This window comes from Aquila chrysaetos, chromosome 11 (genome assembly GCF_900496995.4).
Source record: "Aquila chrysaetos chrysaetos chromosome 11, bAquChr1.4, whole genome shotgun sequence".
In the NCBI taxonomy this organism is placed as follows: Eukaryota; Metazoa; Chordata; class Aves; order Accipitriformes; family Accipitridae; genus Aquila; species Aquila chrysaetos.
Genome location: NC_044014.1, coordinates 39,008,124 through 39,022,995, shown reverse-complemented (window position 1 = coordinate 39,022,995; position 14,872 = coordinate 39,008,124). Strand labels below are relative to the sequence as shown.

The 14,872-nt window shown below is 55.9% G+C and overlaps 2 protein-coding genes across 6 annotated transcripts in view; one reads left to right on the top strand and one right to left on the bottom strand.

The window, feature by feature from the left end:
* Positions 1-4,674: 4,674 nt before the first annotated feature.
* On the top strand, positions 4,675-8,348 carry LOC115347934 (steroidogenic acute regulatory protein, mitochondrial-like). Its single transcript, XM_030029657.1, has 7 exons — positions 4,675-4,738; positions 5,022-5,144; positions 5,899-6,044; positions 6,596-6,754; positions 7,602-7,786; positions 8,006-8,099; positions 8,247-8,348. The coding sequence occupies exons 1-7, from the start codon at positions 4,675-4,677 to the stop codon at positions 8,346-8,348; spliced, it is 873 nt and encodes a 290-aa protein (XP_029885517.1).
* Positions 8,349-9,621: 1,273 nt separating this feature from the next.
* The window catches only part of ADAMTS14 (ADAM metallopeptidase with thrombospondin type 1 motif 14), a 39,109-nt gene continuing 33,858 nt past the window's right edge, over positions 9,622-14,872 (bottom strand). For 3 of the 5 annotated variants that reach the window (XM_030031057.1, XM_030031058.1, XM_030031059.1), the window contains exons 20-22: positions 14,559-14,685; positions 14,003-14,113; positions 9,623-13,311 (exon numbers count right to left, since the gene is read on the bottom strand). In XM_030031057.1, the coding sequence (XP_029886917.1) occupies positions 12,950-13,311; positions 14,003-14,113; positions 14,559-14,685 (600 nt within the window). In that variant the 3' untranslated portion in view covers positions 9,623-12,949. Of the gene's footprint in view, positions 13,312-14,002; positions 14,114-14,558; positions 14,686-14,872 lie in introns of all 5 variants that reach the window. The other 2 variants (XM_030031061.1, XM_030031060.1) reach the window with 2 other exon arrangements.

Below are 14,872 nucleotides of genomic sequence, written 5' to 3'. Positions count from 1 at the left end.
ACTCTTAACTTTTCTGGACACACAATTGGGAAGAAGAGAGACAGAAAGCAGCTCCCACATCAGAGGCATTTCCAGCAAGAACAGCATGGCCAAAGGTCCCCAGGGACCTGCTTTCTAGGTCCATATTTAGGGTGCCCCAGAGACGCATAGCTAAATGCCCCATCAGGGCTGCAAGATGGGGACGAGAGGGCTACCTCTGCTCCTAGAAACCCCCAGAGCACTGTTAGGGATGACTGCAGCCCTGCAAGAGGGTTCCCATGGGGCCAAAGACGCTGCCTTATCCTCTGCTGCCAACTTCTGCAAAGGTATTGGAGGCCATCCAAGACTTTGCTTAAAATCAGGGCTTCCCCTGCATCAAGGCTCTGCTGATTACAGAGCAGTCTCACTCAGAGCAGGACTCAAGGACATGAAGAGTAATTGCCCTGGGACTTGCCCTCGGGTCTGAACAGGAGGATCCCTGCATGACCGTGGGAGGAGGGAGCCCGTATCGCCCTTGCTGCATTGCTCAGCTTTCTGCCGAGCTGCTGATAGCAGCTCCGAGTCCCGCTTGCTCTCCATCTTCACCCTTTCACCAGGAGCATCCCATTATTTCCCACTCCACTTGTCTCACAGTCAGGATTTGGGCTGACTCAGACTATGTTTTACACACTGATGAGTTGCTACAACCGCTGCTGGCATGCACCACCCCTGTGACCACCTATGGACCTGCACAAGCCTTAATCCCCACCCAAAACCATGCTGGTCTACCAGGTGTTTGGGAAGGACTGTTTGGACCCAAAACCTCTCAGCCTCAGTGTTTGCTCCTCAGCCAAAGCCAGGAGGCACCCACCTGCTGTTTAGGACCTTTTCCATTGCTCTCTTTCCCCCTTCTCCTTCTCTAAATATCCTTTAGAGAGTCAGATTTGTCATTCAGCTGAGGTTTGCATTGCACAGGCTAAATCAGAAAATTCTACCCTCACCCCTTGGGGTGGGGAGAGGATAATATTCCTGATGGGTGAGCTCTTATAGCAGATAGCGGATCAGTTTTGCCCTAAACAAATAAGTGAAGTTTGCTCACTACCTGTAGACAAGGAAACATCAGTGTTCAGGGGGTGTAGAAACCCCAAAAGATTTTAGTTCAGGTTTTACTTAAGTGCTGAGCAACAGCGTTACCCTAAATTGGTTGAACTTCTAGTCCTGAAGGACAATACTTGTCCTGCCAGAGGGGCCAGGTGCTATAGCTGGGATTGGAACTGGAAATGTGGTTCCACCCATTTCTTTGGCAATGGCTCCAAAACCCTCCTAGAAGGGACTTTTCAGCCCCAAACGCCCAATGCTGACTCTATCGCACCCACAGAGCTGGGGTGTAGCACCACACGGGACACCGGGACACCGAGCCACCTCGGTCAAAGGGGGCAGAAAGGGGCCTGGCCAGACCAAGAAGAGGTGAAACGAATAAGAGCATCCTCCTTAAAATGGACATTATTCCTACTAGCGAACTTCATTACAGACTATCTGACGAGAACAACAAGGGAAGAATTAGCTGCTGAAATTCTACCTTTGCCTCCCGAAGTGCGGGTTACAGGCGTTGCATTTCACATTTGGCAGTGCTGTTTGCTCAGGAGCTGTAGGATGCTCCCCGAGCCAGCATCCCTCCCAGGAGGTCCTACACTGAACCGGGCAATTGGAAATGGTGGGTCCCCAAAGGGTCCTTGCATCCAGGAGCAGGGCACAGGGATAATCGGGGAGGGTTGGGGGTGCCAAATCTTATTTCTAGTGGAGGTCCTACGTGCCAGCAACCACCCAGCTCCCAGGGAATTTGTAGGGGGTTAGAGGCAAAGCAGCCCAGAGCCAACACCTGGGAGCAGGGCTCCTACCCGCCTCTCCAAAAGTGGCTTTGCGTGTGGAGCTGCAGATCAGCAGTGACCTCCAGCGGCTGCAGCCAAAGTTGGTGGAGATGTCAGGCCAAAACTGCTCCGCTGCAGTCACGCAGGAGCTGGGGCCACGGCACCCTGCACCCACGGGTGTCCTGCAACCAGCACCCAAGGTCGTGGGACCTTTGCATCAGCAGGCTGTGGACCAGGGCTGACCCATGGCAGCCCCTCACTGCTCTGAGCTGGGGTCTCGTTTGGCAATGCCATCCTGTCCTGGCCTCTGGGCTTGCCATCACAGGCAATTTTTGATATTTTCTTTTCCCCTGTAAGTCACTTCATTCCCAGGACATCCCGTACAGGCCTCAGGAGAGCATATGGACACCGCTCACCCAATGGGGAGATAAAACATTATCTGCCTGTCTATTACAGCTTTATGCAGAGACAAAACTAACACGAGAAAGTGTGCACAAAAGTGAGGGGAATGTGTGTGAGAGGATAGACCATCAGCAGGGACCGGCTTGCTCTGGGAGCTAACGGAGGTGCAGGTTTAAAGCGCTGGGGCAGATCTCTTATCAGCCGCTGCTCTGTCCTCCCTAGGCAGCTTGCCGAAAAAGTATTGTCATTCCTAACTGCTGGGTCCCAGTGACTCCCCAGACCCCATGAAAAAATCCAGAAAAAGTGGTTTGCAACTCACCAAAGCAGCAGTGTAAATCCCAACGCTGAACAGAGAGCTCTGGCAATAGCAAATCTCCCACAGAGCTACAGTTGGGCTACAGCGCACCTCCCAAGCCCCTGCTGCAAAGCTTGCAGCTGCTTTGGGCCACGCACATCACACAGGCATATCTGCAAGGCTTTCCTGCAGGCACGGGACATGGACACAAGCACTTATCTGGGTACCACCACATATGAAGTCACCCTGGAGCAGACCGCAAAAGCGGAGCATCCAAAAAGCAGCAGCTGGCAGGGGGTTGCTGTTATAACCTGCCCAGCAATCAGGAATGGAGGGAGAAAGCTGTGAAGGTGCAACGGGACACAGCTGTGCAAGCCACAGCGGCTGTGCCATGAGGTTAGCCCTGCAGGAAAAGCCAGGGGGCAAAGCTCAGGGCCAGGGCTGGTGAATCAGGCAAGGAGCCTGGGAACTGGCTGAGCTGAGCCAACAAGTCCCCAGGGCTGGGATAAATCTCTCTGGCACAGCAGGGTCAAAACCCATGGGAAAAAATCTGAAGTTTTCCTAGGAAACTGTTCCACCCGCTCCATCCCTGTCAATAGTGGGAGTATCGAAGGGATGCGATGCTTGCTATCGGGAACAAGATACTAGCAGCGCAGACGTTTGGAGGGACAGCCGGAGCCCCCAGCTCTTGTGTGGGACAAGGCAGTGAAGGGTGACACAGGGACAAGCCCCTGCTCTGGCCCATCTCCCCGCACGGGCAGGGGCTGCTGCCTTCCTCAGCTGCCGGGATGCCGGGCAGACTGCAAGGGTCACCCCATCGGTGAGCGGTTGCTTCTTGGCATGAGCACTCACCAGGAGGGACCCAGCACTATGAGTCAGAAAGAGCAAAAAACCATAATTAACTCCATCAGTTTTGGCTGAAAACAGTCGTTTCCTACTGCTGGTTTTCCCACTTACTCAATTACCCTCCGCCGCAGTTATTCTGCCATGCCCAAAAGCCATCCACAGGCATCTCTCTTGCTACTCCGCTCCTAATAAGACACGTATTAAATCAACGTGCGATACTGTATAGATTCACCAGACTGTCTCCATCATGGCTGTGACAGCCCCAGAGCTGCCAGGGAACAGGGGTCCACAGGCAGCTGCCTGCAGCGCTTGCACGGGCGCCACGGAAGGACTGTTCCCCTCCCAGCAAGAGATCTGCTTGCCACAACCACACCAGATTGCAAGCCTTGAAGTCTCTCCTACCCTTTTTGAAGCCAAAAAGCCCTCCTGGCCTCCTTGCCCAAGTATTTTGGCTGTTGCAGTCTCAGATACTGAAGGTAAAGTGGGCCACAGTGTTGCTAAGTGAAACAAAAGCATCCAGCCCCTTAGGCACATACAGGTGGAAGAGCCTTTCCATGGTAAAAATCAAGCAGGGTTTTCAAAGCACTTGAAAAAGCAGGTATTGCAAAGGGCCAGAGGAATACAATGTGGCTGTATGTTAGCGAGTGACCTAGTAGGTTTTATGTTTAACCTTTTAACAGGGGCAATTAAAAACACAAGGGGAAGGACTGAATAACTTCATGCCAAAAGATGTAGTGATCCCACCATCACCCTGAGCAACAGAGGTCTGCAGGGGACAATTAGGAGGGAGTAAAGTAGAAAAGAGGAAAATAAGGAGTTACTTGAGGAGTTACAACAGCAGCAATTACCACCATAATTTCTATGGAGTTTCCATAGGAAGAAGCACCATTTTCTGCAACCACGGCTTTAACAGCAGCTTCCACGCTCCCGGAGAGCAAAGCCATGTTGCTCTCAATTCCCACCCCATCCAAGTGCCTTGGTTGCCTTTGCCAGCTTGTTTGCCACCACAGTCCTCGATCGAGTGGCACTGGGGACCACTAACGCCCCCCATCTCAGCCGTGTCCCGGGGACACATTCATTCACAGCCGCCTGCCCAGGGCAGGAGGAAAGGCAGGGACTGCTCATTCAAAGGGAATCATGGCCTTTCCCTCCGGCCCCTCCTCTCGCTTGCCTTGTCCTTGAGTACTCCTTATTCCCAGCTGCTATCTGGCACCGTGGTCCTATCATCAGGTGCCGGCCTTCAGGCCGGCTATAAAGACGCTCCGGGATGCGGCGTGCTCCCGGAGGCAGCCCCGCTCCCACGCCATGCTGCGGGCCACCGTCAAGCTGTGCTGCGGCATCGCCCACGACCACCTCCGCCGCCTGCCCGGTAAGCACCGCTCACCTTCCCCCTCCGCAGCCCCCAACCCTGGGAAGAACAGGCAGAAAAGAGGGTCCTAAAGGAGATGCTAAGTCTGCATCTGATGGGCATCCCCTTGGGAGGTGCTCCCTTGGAAACGTCGCATCTATGCGCCTATTTTCCTCCAGCGTTGTATCATGCATAGGGTAGTCTCGGTCTCAGCTGCAAATGAACTTCTAGCAGGGATGCGGAGCACCACGGCATCTTCCTTGCACGCTCTGTGCTCACCAAAGCCTGCACGTCTCTCCCCCAGGCTTGAAGATAACAGCCGTTGCGGCAGTACAGAAGGACGTGAGAGGGCTGGTGGTAAGAGGCTCCCGTCGCCTGCATTCCAAAATTCCTCGTTATATTCAGAGGCTGATGGGGAAGGAGACAGGTAAGCTCAGCCCAGGCGCTTGGGCATTTCCTAGCCCTGCTCACAACCCCCTTGCAATGCATGATGGAGGGATGTGTATTAAAACGCACCCCTCTCCATATGATTTGACCATATTTGGAGGGACAGAGTTAACTGTCTTCTCACTGCTGGGCTGGTTTCCAGCTCTCTGATAGCTTAAAAGCATTCCCCGTACTGTTGGCAAACTGGGTTAGTGGGGAGACCCTGAGATTCTGGGAAGGCAAATTGCATTGGCTCACCATACAGGCAGGCAAAGCTTTTAGCAGAGGTTACAGGCACTTAAAAGTGTTTTGTTGCATGTCTGCTGTGTCTCTAGTTCCACCGCTTACCTAAAGACTTGAAAATTGGCAAATTCATCTGGGTTTTTTTCGAAGTGTGGCTCGGTCCAAAGGCTGCCTATGCAATGTTAATAATACCCAAGCAACGTGCAATTTGTACCACAGTGTAACCGGGAATTGATTTGGAAAGCAAATTCAAAAAGCTTTCCAAGCAGTCAGCCCAGACACAGCGAATGAATGCCAGGGATGCTCCTGACAGCAAGGTTTTCTACACCAAGCCATTCCCCCAGCCCAAGAGGGGACCAGCTGCGTGGCGGAAATGAAGGTGTAAGAGCCGAGACTTTGGGTCAGCAAAACCCTCTGCTCCAGCTCCGTTTGCACTTCTATACCTGCAGCCACGTGCGCAGGCGAAGCCGGGGGGGGGTGGATTTTCACGTTGCTCTGCCTTGTTCCTTCAGCCACGTGCCCAGAGTCTGACGGAGACGCCAGCCCCAGCCGGTTCTCCAGCACGGACCTCTCCTACATCACCCAGGGAGAAACAGCCCTGCAGCGAGCGCTGAGCATCCTGCAGCAGCACACCAGCTGGCAGGCAGAAACGATGCTGGTAAAACCCGGCCGCCTCTTGCCTTTGCTGCTTCATGCCAGAAAAGCTCTCGGGAGGAGAAATGAGTCCGGGAAGGGGAGATTTGCTTCTCTTATTCCTCCTGCTTGAAGGGAAGCCGCGGGCGCAGGAGACGTGCCGTGCAAAAGCATGCACGGCAAAGAGGGTTTCCAAGCAAGCCTTCCTTAAGCACATTCGCAAGCAAATCCGCAAAGTAAATAGACAGCAGGAAAAGGCTTGGAAGGGGAAACTCAGATAATTCTGTTCCCAGGGAAAGCCAGGAGTATTTCGGCAGAAAAACCCAACAGATTGCGACTTTATTGTTATTTACGGTGTTTGTTCATTAAGCTGTTTGCTGAATTGTTTAATTTAGCTAGAAAGGAGCTTAAAAAAAAAAAGCAATCATGGTGTCATGATTTAGATATAACAGCTTTCGCCTGTAAACCAAGCAGTGATTAAAAGAGGACTGGGATGATTTATTAGCAAGGCATTTCAGCGTGTAGCCGATGCCTCTCGGGGTATTTGGGGTTGATGCAGGCTCTCTGCTCTCCCAGGACGCCGGGGCCACCGTGTCCAGCGCTGCCCTCCCTGGGCTGGGCAAGGTGTTTCGGGCAGAGGTGGTCTTGGCCGTGCCAGTGGCACGGCTGCACCAGGAGCTGTTCGAGAGGATCGAGCAAATGCCCCAGTGGAACCCAACCCTCAGCCAGGTGAAGGTAAGGTGGGGAGGGATGCCCCACAGGTGGCAAGGGATGCCATCGTGGGCAGACGGTCCGAGATTTTGCATCACCGGGGTTGCTAGCATCCAAAAAAATCGTATTTATCAAGGTTTTAAAGATCGCTGAAGGATTAAAGCTAATTCCACACTCCTGCAAAAGCAGGATATCACCCCAGGGAGAGAAGATGCGCTTTACTGGTGTGGCACTGAGAAATGTGTTGTTTCCAAGCTCTCTTTTCTGCACGGTGCCGGTTCACAGAGGTTTTTCCGCACTGGGGGACTCCGATGTTGCTCAGACTTTAATGTCACAGGAGACGTCCTTCAGGGGAATCAGACAGCTCAAAAAAAAGAGGCAAAACCAAATATATCAAGCTGCGGGGGCACCCCCAGCAAGCTTATGTGTTGTCTTGGGCTTCTTTTGAGTAGTTGCCTTATTTCTCTGCTCCCAAATCACAGCATATCCCTAAGCAAGCTGCCAGTCTCCGACAGCCTCCCCTAACTCACCTGGGCTGGCTCAGATGCTACCCAGCCTCTGCTTATTTATTGCTACCACTTCCCTGTCCCTTCAGAAAAAGGAATAGCATAGAGACAGGGAGTCACCCACCCCAGATAAAAAAGGCTGCAAAAATCACCCACTTTCCCCCTTAATAGCCTGCAGGGGATGGGGATTTAATTATCACCAGGTGCCGGCCCCAAGCCCCTGTTTTGCTGATGGTCCTGCTCCTGCTGCTACCCCACGTTGCTGCCCTCAAGGTGCCTTAATGTCCCCCGGGGCAGGAGTAAGGGGGTGGCAGGGATGTCCCCAGAGGGGACTTAATCCCCCGGGGCCCTCCTTGCTCTGGTAGGTCCTGCAGCGCGTCGGGACGGACACGCTGGTGACGCACGAAGTCACCGCTCCCAGTCCGGGCAACCTGGTGGGCCAGCGGGACTTTGTCAGCGTGCGGCACCGCGGGAGGAGGGAGACGGCCGTCTACCTGGTGGGCACCGCCACCCACGTCGAGCCGCTGCCCTTGCAGGAAGGGTGCATCAGGTAAAGCCCCCCCCCCCCCAAAAAAAAAAGTGACCGTCACGGGGTATCGTGTCCCTGCAAGGGGGGAGACCACGGCTGCAGCCATGAACGTTTGCAGCGGGTACGGCAAGGGAGGCACGCCAAGAGCTACCTGTTGCGTTTGCTCCGGGATCTCCTTACCCTGTTTTTCCCACTGCCCCGTGTCAGACCCTCACTGCCTGCTCCCTTGCCCCACCGCAGGGCCGAGTCCCGGCTGAGCTGCATCGTCCTACAGCCGCTGGCGGGGGACCCCGACCGTACCCGCTTCACCTGGCTCCTCAGCATGGACCTGAAGGCAAGTGCCACCGCGTTCACTCGGGGTGGGACAGCAAGGGGTACGCATCCCCTGCGTGCAAACGCACCCTCCTCCCCGCGGGGCTGGGCGCCCCAACTCTCTTTGACCCAGCGGGACCAAATCCAGGGGGTGTTTTCTCTCCCAAAGGGCTGGATCCCCACGTCTGTCATTAACCGCGTCCTGCCGCAGTCCCAAGCAGACTTCATCGAGCACCTCCGCCGGCACCTCTCGGCCGCCGCGTGCCCCTGAGCCGCGGGAGGACGGGCTCTGCCCCAGCACGAGGGACGAGGCCCGAGCTGGAGACCCGTTCCTGCCCCGGCTCAGCACGAGGAGCTGCGGCCGCCGGCGATGGGGCGAGACGGCGCACCCGCCGAGCACCCACTGAGCACGGAGGACACCCTTCGCCCAGCACCGAGGTGCTGCTTCGGGGACGGAGCGGAGCATCTGCAAGCTGGGGCGACCGAGGCAGCACCGAGACGTGCAGGAGGGGCTGCCTAAAAAAACCCTTGCCCAAACCTCACCCATCAGCAGCAACGGTAGCTGATGCTGGGCATCGCTCCTCCCCGCCACGCGCAAGGGAAGGGGGGGCTGCCGAAACGCACCCCGACATTGGGCATCGCTGCCCATGGTGCGGTTTGCTCTGCAGCTTCAGCCCTGCCCTGGTTTCGTCGCTCTATTTATTACCCGACCGTGGATATCAGTTGTCAGTGCAAACTCAGGGGCTCCTTTTGGCCTGAACCAGTAACACATCTTTTATTTTTGCAATGGCTAAGCTGTATGTTTTTGTGTGTGTTTATATGTATATACGTAGAGGTTTTTCTCCTGCTATGCCAACAGTAGCAGGCACAGCTGGAGCAGGCGTATGGCACTAAAGCCATGTCCCGGGGGGTCAGCAATGTGCTTTTCACCATCAGTTCAATTGACTTAGGGTACTGCAACGCGAGAGGGGGTGGCACGGCAAGCGAAAAAGCAGCAAACGGAGACAGGCAGCAGCAGGGTCAGACTCGGCCCCACGACCCCACAACGCAGCATCGTGCCCTCCGGGACCATGCATCCAGGGGAGCTTGTCACTGCAGACCTGCAGCATGATAAAACCCCTGGTTGGTTTTGTCCTAGGAGGATCCCTGGGACATCACCAGCCATCCCACAGCCACAGCCCTTTGCAGCAGCAGGGATGGCCGGTCCAGTGATCCCAACATTATCCTGCACCCTGGGAACGAGCACGTTGTGCCAGAAAGCTGTTGCCGACCGCAGCTAGAAAAAAGCCTTGCGAGAGCGAAGCCAAGCAGCTGGGTGTCATGAAATGGTATATCACAGCCATCACAGGGTGCTTGTAATTTAGACATCCGTGGGTTTCCCTGGGTCTTTGTCTTATTTAAAAGGAAAAAAAAAAATCATCTCAAAACAGCTATGCGAAACTCTGGCTGACAGAGAGGAGTGGCTGTGTTGAAATAAAATAAAGAGGTGGTGGCTCACTCTGTGAAATCCATTTCTTTCAACAACCACACACAGGTCACAATCGTATTTCCCCCCCCTCACACACCCATCCCCCAAATAAATCAACAGAAAGAGATTTTGATGTGGATTTATTTTTTTTTTTTACATTATGTTAGAGTTCAAAAAAAAAAAAAAAAGAGAACCCAACAAAATTAATAAATATTAAAAGTTAAAAAGCTCTGAATCTCATATGTACAAAACTTTATACATCATTGTAACACTGAACAAGGTTACATCACAGGAATGACTTGGTGCATCTGCCCGCCTCAGGAGGATGGGGGGGGACCAGACGCACCCCCTCCTCCCGAAGACAGGGCCAAATCCCTGCTGGGAGCTGGGCTGTCGCAGCGTTACATCCCCACGCCGCAGCTTTCCACGCACCGTGGCATCTGTACGGCGAGAAGCCGCCCAACCTCAGCCCGCCCTAGGTGCTTCTTGCGCTCGCCTGGAATTAAATACCCAGTGCTGGGTCCCAACCCTGCAGCATCACCGCCCCAGAGCATCCCCATGTGGCAGAGGAGGGGGGGGGTTATCACACCTTGCTTTAAATCTCGCCCGCCTCTCTTGGCTAGAGGCAGGGGGTTAGCACCTGCAGCGCAGAAGCCCCCCCCCGGGCACCCCAGCTGCGGGGTGCGAGGGGACTGGGCCAGTCCTGAGCCACCGCTCTCCTCCGAGGTATAGCAAGGAACCACTGCAAATATTCCTAATGCAATAAAGCACTAATGCCCACCCAGGACAGCACTGAAAAGGAGGGGTGCAGACGAGAATTTGGGAGGAAGGAGCGAGCACGCATGCATGCACGCACATCTACTGCGCCCTGGAGACATTACAGCCCATTTTTGATGGGGGGGGGGGGGGGAGGTTTTTTTTTTATTCAATGCCTCCAAGGCTACAGGGCAGGGGGCTGAACGCTGGAGAAAAGACTTGCTCCGGGCAGGGAAAGGCGAAGCAAGCTCAGTCCTGCCCTGAGCCAGCCCAGGGCTGTCCCAGCAGCAGGAGAAGGCTGCGGCACACCCTGCACCGCGCCGCAGGGGAAAGATGCTCCTTGAAGAGTAAACGAAGCGTTATCTTTGGCACAATAAATAAATGCTGGCACTCCTGCGGAGGGCGGTACTGGCGGATAGGCTGGCAAGGGGCACGGCGGCAGTGTCAGCAGTCCGAGGGATGAATCCCACCCTGGTACATCCAGAGCGTCTCGTCAATCCCGTGGGTACCAATACCTGCAACGCCTCGGACCTGGGCACCCCGCCGCAGCGTTTCATAGGCATCCCTCCGTCTGTCCGCTCCCAAGAGGTGTGCTGGTTGCTTGGCTCAGACAGACGTGTGGCTTTGTTTCGTCTTTCGTGAAGCCCACTTAATGCCAAAGGGCAGCACCCAGCAGGCAGGGGACCTCCAGCCTCAGGTGCTTTTAAGAGTAGTTCCATAAACGCTCCTCGTCCAGCCTTGACTTGAAGGCGATCCGGGGGCAGGAGGGTGCACAAGCTGCCCTCTTAACATCTCTTCAGCCCCTTCTGTACTGCTGGGTAGCTCCAGGGGAGCACTGCAGAGGGAGTCCAATGCTTAAAACATCAGGAATGCACAGGGGTCTCCATTCGGTTCAATTAAAGCGTGTACCTCAACCTCTCCCCTGCTGCAATCCACGCCGGACCAGCAAAGGTTGAGGGGAGCTCGCACACTGACGTGAGCTCCTCCAAGATGCCCCGACCTCAAGTTTCTTGCAGCCACACAAGTGCTACTGGTGCGGCACTCTGCCCCAGCACTGAAAGCACCAGTATCGAACAGCAGCGTGCCCTAAACCCAACGTGCCGAGCACCCCGGGGTGCCTCGCCAGCAAGCCCTGGACACGTGAAGAGCTTACTAAGCAGTGCCCCTCGAGATGCCCCGTCCTGCTCGTCAGACGGCCAGGGAAGCGGCACCATCAGGGCCAGCGGACGCACCCACGCCACGCACGTGCTCCCAAGAGATCCTGCTTTGCGATGCCAAACTGGTCTATCGGCCAAGCCTTGCCTTCCTCGGACTCCACCGCTCTGTCCCCCAAAACCTCCTCCCTACCAGCGTTCATCCCCCAGGGAAGCCCACCTTCCCCTGCCACTGCACCTAGAGGTGCTGGATGCCCTCAGCTGGGAGGCTGCACACCCCTAAGCACCGAAACCGCGGCAGCCCCCTCGGGGACACCCCTCAGGGATACCCCTCGGGGACACAGCAGGCTGCCTGACCCGGCTCTGGGGAGGTTTTGAGGACTGTTAACTCCTCCAGCAGACCCTGTGCCCGGAGCTGGCCTGACACCAAGCAAGCTGCACGCAGCCCTTGGCTCCTAAAGTGCTGTGCATACGTTTAGTACTTGGCACAATATTTTTTAACGGCGTTAATCATCTCCCTTTCAGCCCAGCCCCTCCCAAGTGACAAAAAAGGACGGAGATTAATCTTCCTCTCCTTTCTTTGTAACTGCCCCTAAAATCCATTCCGGGCTTCCCAGTCATCCCCATTTCCCTCTGAAAGGAGTTGATGCCCCACAGGCACTGAGTACAAGGGTGCAGGGATGAGGCTGGTGGTCCTGGGGAGGCTGCGCATCAGTATCAGCTCAAGGCTGGCCAAGGGCAGTACTGGCTAAAAAGTCACCGCCAGGTGACAGGCATTTTTTACATGTATTTTTGGTCTTTGACCTTGTTCTTATTGCTCACGTTAAAGTTGCCTGGAACATCTCCTGCCTATCCTGCAATGCAGGACAGAAGCTGATCTATTGGTTTTCACGCTCCATCATTCCCCCAGACATGTTTCCCAAACCCTCTACCCCAACAGAGACAGCCCAGGGCAGCAGTTTGAGCATTTCCCGACATTTCCCCCTCCCCACCTCACCACCTCCCTCCAGTTGCTTGTCCCCCCAAATTCGCAGCACCCTCCCATTGCTACTCCCAAGCTCCGAGCACTGGGGCTGAACCGCCGAGCCAGGACCCTCCTCTCCAGCACATCTTGGGGGCATGGGGAAGGAAAAAACAACATTAAAGCCCCCCCCCCAATCTTTTTTTAGCACCTTGGGAGGAAGCAGCCCGTCTACCCACAGCCAAGCCGCTGTCGCTTTTTTTTGCTCCTTTTGACCTTTTTTTCTGTGGCGCTGTCAAAAAAAAAACCCCACGCTACAGCTGGGAGGGCGGGGGAGATCATGAGAAAAAAAGTGGTTTTCCCGGGAATTTCTGGGTGAGCCAGGTCATTTCCAAACCTGGCAGTGCCACCCATGAAAACCATCACTGGAAGCGGAGAGGAGAGGAAAAAGAGTGGGAGGAGGAGGAGGAAAGGGAGGAAGGGAGGGCGGTGAAAGGCTTCCCCTGCTCCGCGGCGAGGTGGTCCCGAGCGGGTTACCTGGCTGCCTGGCCCCTGCCCGGCTCCCTCAGGGCTGGCAGCCCCCCGGGGAAAGCACCGCTGCCGGGCATCCCTCCTCCACCAGCAACTGGCCCGACCCGAGGTGCCGGCATGGGGTCCCCACCGGGTCCCCCCCGTGCAGGGGTGGTGGGGTTGGGGGGGAGCGGCGGAGCGGGGCTGGGAGCGGCGGTTCCCGGGGGAGCGCTGGGGCCGGTGGCCGGGGGCGAGCCGGTGGTGGTGGAGGAGGCTTTCTTGCCGCAGGATTCGCAGCAGAGCTTGTTGTAGCCAGGGATGGAGCAGTAGCGAGCCAGGACCTCCATCTGGCAGAAGATGGACTTGTCCCCAAGGCAAGGCTCCCCTGCAGAGGGACAGAGCAGCGTCAGACAGCACGCAAGATGACGACGGCATTAGGCTCCCACCCCTGCACCTTGTCCCGAAGGCAATGAGGTGCCCCCGTTGCAGGGTGCTGCCAAACCTATAATTGCTCTCTGCCCCGAGGCGGCAATTTTGGCAATGCTTGTATAGGAAGGCGGGGTGAAGGAGCTGGAAAACGAAGCCGAAGCGCTCGAGGTTTCTGCGCACGGGAGGAAAAAGAGAGCAAGGGATGCTTCAAACCAGCACTTTAAATCAGATCGTGATGCATCTCGCCCCAGCTATGAAACGCTCTAAGCAATCCCTTGCCTGGAGCAAGGGCCAAAAGCCAGAAGCCATCTCCCTGCTCGGGTAAACACGGGAGAGTGAAAAAAGTTCCAAGGTAAAAAGGAAAGGGCATAAAATCCGGGAGACAAAGGGAGTGCGCCGCGGTGCCCAGCCAAAGGCAGTGGAAACTGCAAGATCCCAGACTCCACGAGATGGCAACCGAGCGGCAGGCTTTGCAAGCAGAGGCCTCAGGGATGCAGCAGCAGAGGGTAAAACTCCCCAAAACCACTGCTGGATGTGCGTCCTCCCTCCGACCCGCCTCCGTTTCCCACGGGGAGCTGCAGAAGCCCTCGGGAGGGTTCTCCTGTTCTCCTGGGAAGCATCATCCTTACCCGAGCAGGGCCACTTACTGGAGGAGATCTTGCTAACAGGGTTTTTGGCCCCGTCCTGGGGCACCCGCTGCCCTTTGGGCGTGCCGTGGTCGTCGGCGTCGGCGCTGGCGGTGATGCCGGAGAGGTTTCCTGCGGAGAGAGCACCGTGATGCCCAGCCGCCACGGGAGGTTGGGGGCACTTGAAATACCTTAGGAGGGGTTTTGGCGGCGTTTTTTGTTTGTTTTAAGGGATCTCCTTCAAAATGAGGCCCCTTGCGGAGCACCCAGTTGGCCCAGCGCTTAAGCCACCCAAAAAACCCCAAGATGAACTCCAAGGTGCCCATCTCCATCGTACCCACGCTGCCAGAAAACCCAAAACCATCTACAGCAAATATCAGGGCCAAGAACAGAAAAGTGCAATATTTGGGCTGGTGTTTAACCCTTTCTCTGCCAGCAGCATCAGGGACTTTCAACCCGACCTTCTTTGCTGGCATCCCCCTGAAGCCAAGATGGGCTGGAGGCATGCATGAAGGTTGGTCCCCACCGGTGCGTGCCCCCCACCCCTCCTCCTCGCACCTCCTCCTCCTCCTCTCACCCGGACAGAGGGCCACGTGGCAACCCTGGACGGCCTCCGGCTTGTCCCCCTCGCAGCGCCCACCGCTCTCGCTGCCTTTGCATACCACCTGCCGCTGCTGGACGCCTTCCCCGCAGCTCGCCGAGCACTGCGCCCAGACAGACAGACAGACAGTCAGGGATGGAGTGGGGGGAGCTGGCATGCCCCAATAGCCACCCCGGAGGAGTATTTAGTGGCAGATAATGACTCCTCGGCTGAATACTGCTTTCTAATGAGGGCTTTTCCTCCCCCTCTCCAGCAAACCCCAAACGTTCTCCGCTGGGGCGCACAGGGAT